At 39.7% G+C, this 2,323-nt stretch overlaps 1 protein-coding gene across 1 annotated transcript; it reads right to left on the reverse strand.

Moving 5' to 3' along the window:
• Positions 1-1,049: 1,049 nt before the first annotated feature.
• LOC113899598 (olfactory receptor 4K13) lies at positions 1,050-1,994 on the reverse strand. The gene has a single exon (XM_027552860.1). The coding sequence runs from the start codon at positions 1,986-1,988 to the stop codon at positions 1,050-1,052; it is 939 nt and encodes a 312-aa protein (XP_027408661.1). The 5' UTR covers positions 1,989-1,994.
• Positions 1,995-2,323: the final 329 nt, after the last annotated feature.

A 2,323-nucleotide genomic window follows, 5' to 3' on the forward strand; every position in this document is an offset into this window, starting at 1 on the left:
AGGAATATCATAGATAGAGCTGAAATGAAGAAGGTAAACTTGGAATAAGAACAGTACAATGTATTATTTGGGGCAGGAGAGTCTATGCTTTCTTTTTCCTTCTGTTGTAATTTCCATATCATATAGTTTTGAATGCCAGGTAGTGCCCTTAGGTCTTCTTTAAGACTGCATTTGACCTAACTCTCACCTCAGCTCTTGCTATCAAACTCCATGTCCCAGGTCAATAAAATTATGTGTGCTTCCTCCAAGGTGTCATATTTCTTGCTTCCATGTGTGCTCCTATACAGCTCCCTTTGTCAGGATGTCTTTCTTCTCTATCCAACCAATGGTTACTCTAATTATTTCCTTCTCCTGGAAGCCTTTCTTGCACCTGCTCTGATTTAGATGTCACTCCTCTGCATTTCTAGAGCACCCTGTTCATCCTTTAATATGGTGCTTTCATGCCACAACACAACTGCAAATTTAGTTCACTCTCTCCATCCTTAGGCCATGCTCCTCACAGTCCTAGGTATATCTTCCAGGACTTTGCAGACTCACTAAATATATGTAGAATGGCTGGAGGCACTGTGGTAAGTAGCTAATTAAAAATTAATACACACTGACTAGGGATTATCTACAAAATGCAGCTCTCTAGCAAGGTAGTTAGCCAGGCCCTTAGCTAAACAATTATGTGAAGTGTCATCTGTGGGCATATTCCAAATGTACACTACCATTGTAATGACAGCAGCTATAACAGCAGCAATGATAATATACTTTACAAGGTTTAAAGACATGCTAAAATAGTAAAAGAAAGATACGAGGAAGTTTTTCTAGATAAAGAAACTAAGTTGCAGAGATTTATTCATTTTGTTCAAATTTCCATGAGAGAAACTGGTGAAGATGGGATTTAAATGCACACCTGCCAGACTGTAGATATTATGCATTTAAACATTAAGGATGACAATAGGGAGGCTTCCTTTTTAACAATCACACATACTGTTTTATAGAACTTGAAATACATTTAAAGTACATTCCTAAATAATGTCCAAACACCTCTTCAGCAGTGTCATCTACAAAGCGTGCTTTGAATTTGTATGTTGAGTCCTTATCTTCCTAATGGCTGCTTTTACCTCTTGATTCCTTAATGTATAAATAATAGGATTTAAGAGAGGTGTGAAAATCGTATAAAACACAGAAAGAATTTTATCTATGGAGTATCTGTTGAAGGGCCATACATAGATAAAGACACAAGGGGCAAAGAACAGAGTCACTACTGTGATGTGTGCTGAGAGAGTGGAGAAAGCCTTAGAGGAACCACTGGCAGTGTGGTGCCTAACAGAGTAAATAATTACCGTGTAGGAGACAAGCAAGAGGAGGAAGCAGACCAGGGACAGGAGGCCACTGTCAGCAACGACCAGGAGTTGGAGCACATAGGTGTCCCCACAGGCGAGTTTGATCACAAGGGGCAGGTCACAGAAAAAGCTATCCACAACATTGGGACCACAGAAGGACAAATTCAACATAAAAGCCATTTGACTAGATGAGTGCACAAATCCAACTGCATAGGAGGATAACAGTAGCCCAATGAGCACTCGTGGGCTCATGATGGTCATGTAATAGAGGGGTTTGCATATGGCAACATATCTGTCTATTGCCATGGCTACAAGCAACATCATCTCACTCCCACCTAGGAGGTGCATGAAGAACATCTGAGAATAACATCCCCACCAGGAGATGGTCTTCCTGTCTCGGAGGAAATCTGCGATCATCTTAGGGGTAGCAAAAGAAGCCAGGATCATATCAATACAGGAGAGATTGATAAGCAGAAAATACATTGGTGTGTGAAGGCATGAGTCAAAAATCACAGTGACTAAGATCAGGAGGTTTCCCAACACAATCCCTCCATAAACCACAGAGAATCCCAGAAAGAATAAAATCTGAAGATTCTGAGATTTGGAAAGTCCCAGCAAAATGAACTCAGATACCACTGATTGGTTTGTCTTTTCCATGTCATCCACTTGTCTGGTTGTCTACTTAATCCAGTAATAATCAAAATGAGTAAGAATAAGGAGTATGAAAATTGTGTTTACTTAAAGGTGGTTCATGCTGATGTCCAGCTTCGCTATTTAGACAAGGTAATGAATTTATAAGCACCTCTCACTTTTGGGAATTTTTGTTGGTCAGTGATTTACTAAATGGTCCAGAGAAGTATCCAAATAATAGTAGAATTCAGAATACACATTTCTGAAAAACAAAAATAAAAACAGTTTATGTATGCGAGACAGCAAAAGAGACCCAGATGTATAGAACAGTCTTTTGGACTCTGTGGGAGAGGGAGAGAGGG

This window comes from Bos indicus x Bos taurus, chromosome 10 (genome assembly GCF_003369695.1).
Source record: "Bos indicus x Bos taurus breed Angus x Brahman F1 hybrid chromosome 10, Bos_hybrid_MaternalHap_v2.0, whole genome shotgun sequence".
NCBI classification, from domain to species: Eukaryota; Metazoa; Chordata; class Mammalia; order Artiodactyla; family Bovidae; genus Bos; species Bos indicus x Bos taurus.

Excerpts from the sequence above, each read along its gene's own strand:
- LOC113899598 (XM_027552860.1), bottom strand. The coding sequence starts at position 1,988 with ATGGAAAAGACAAACCAATCAGTGGTATCTGAGTTCATTTTGCTGGGA.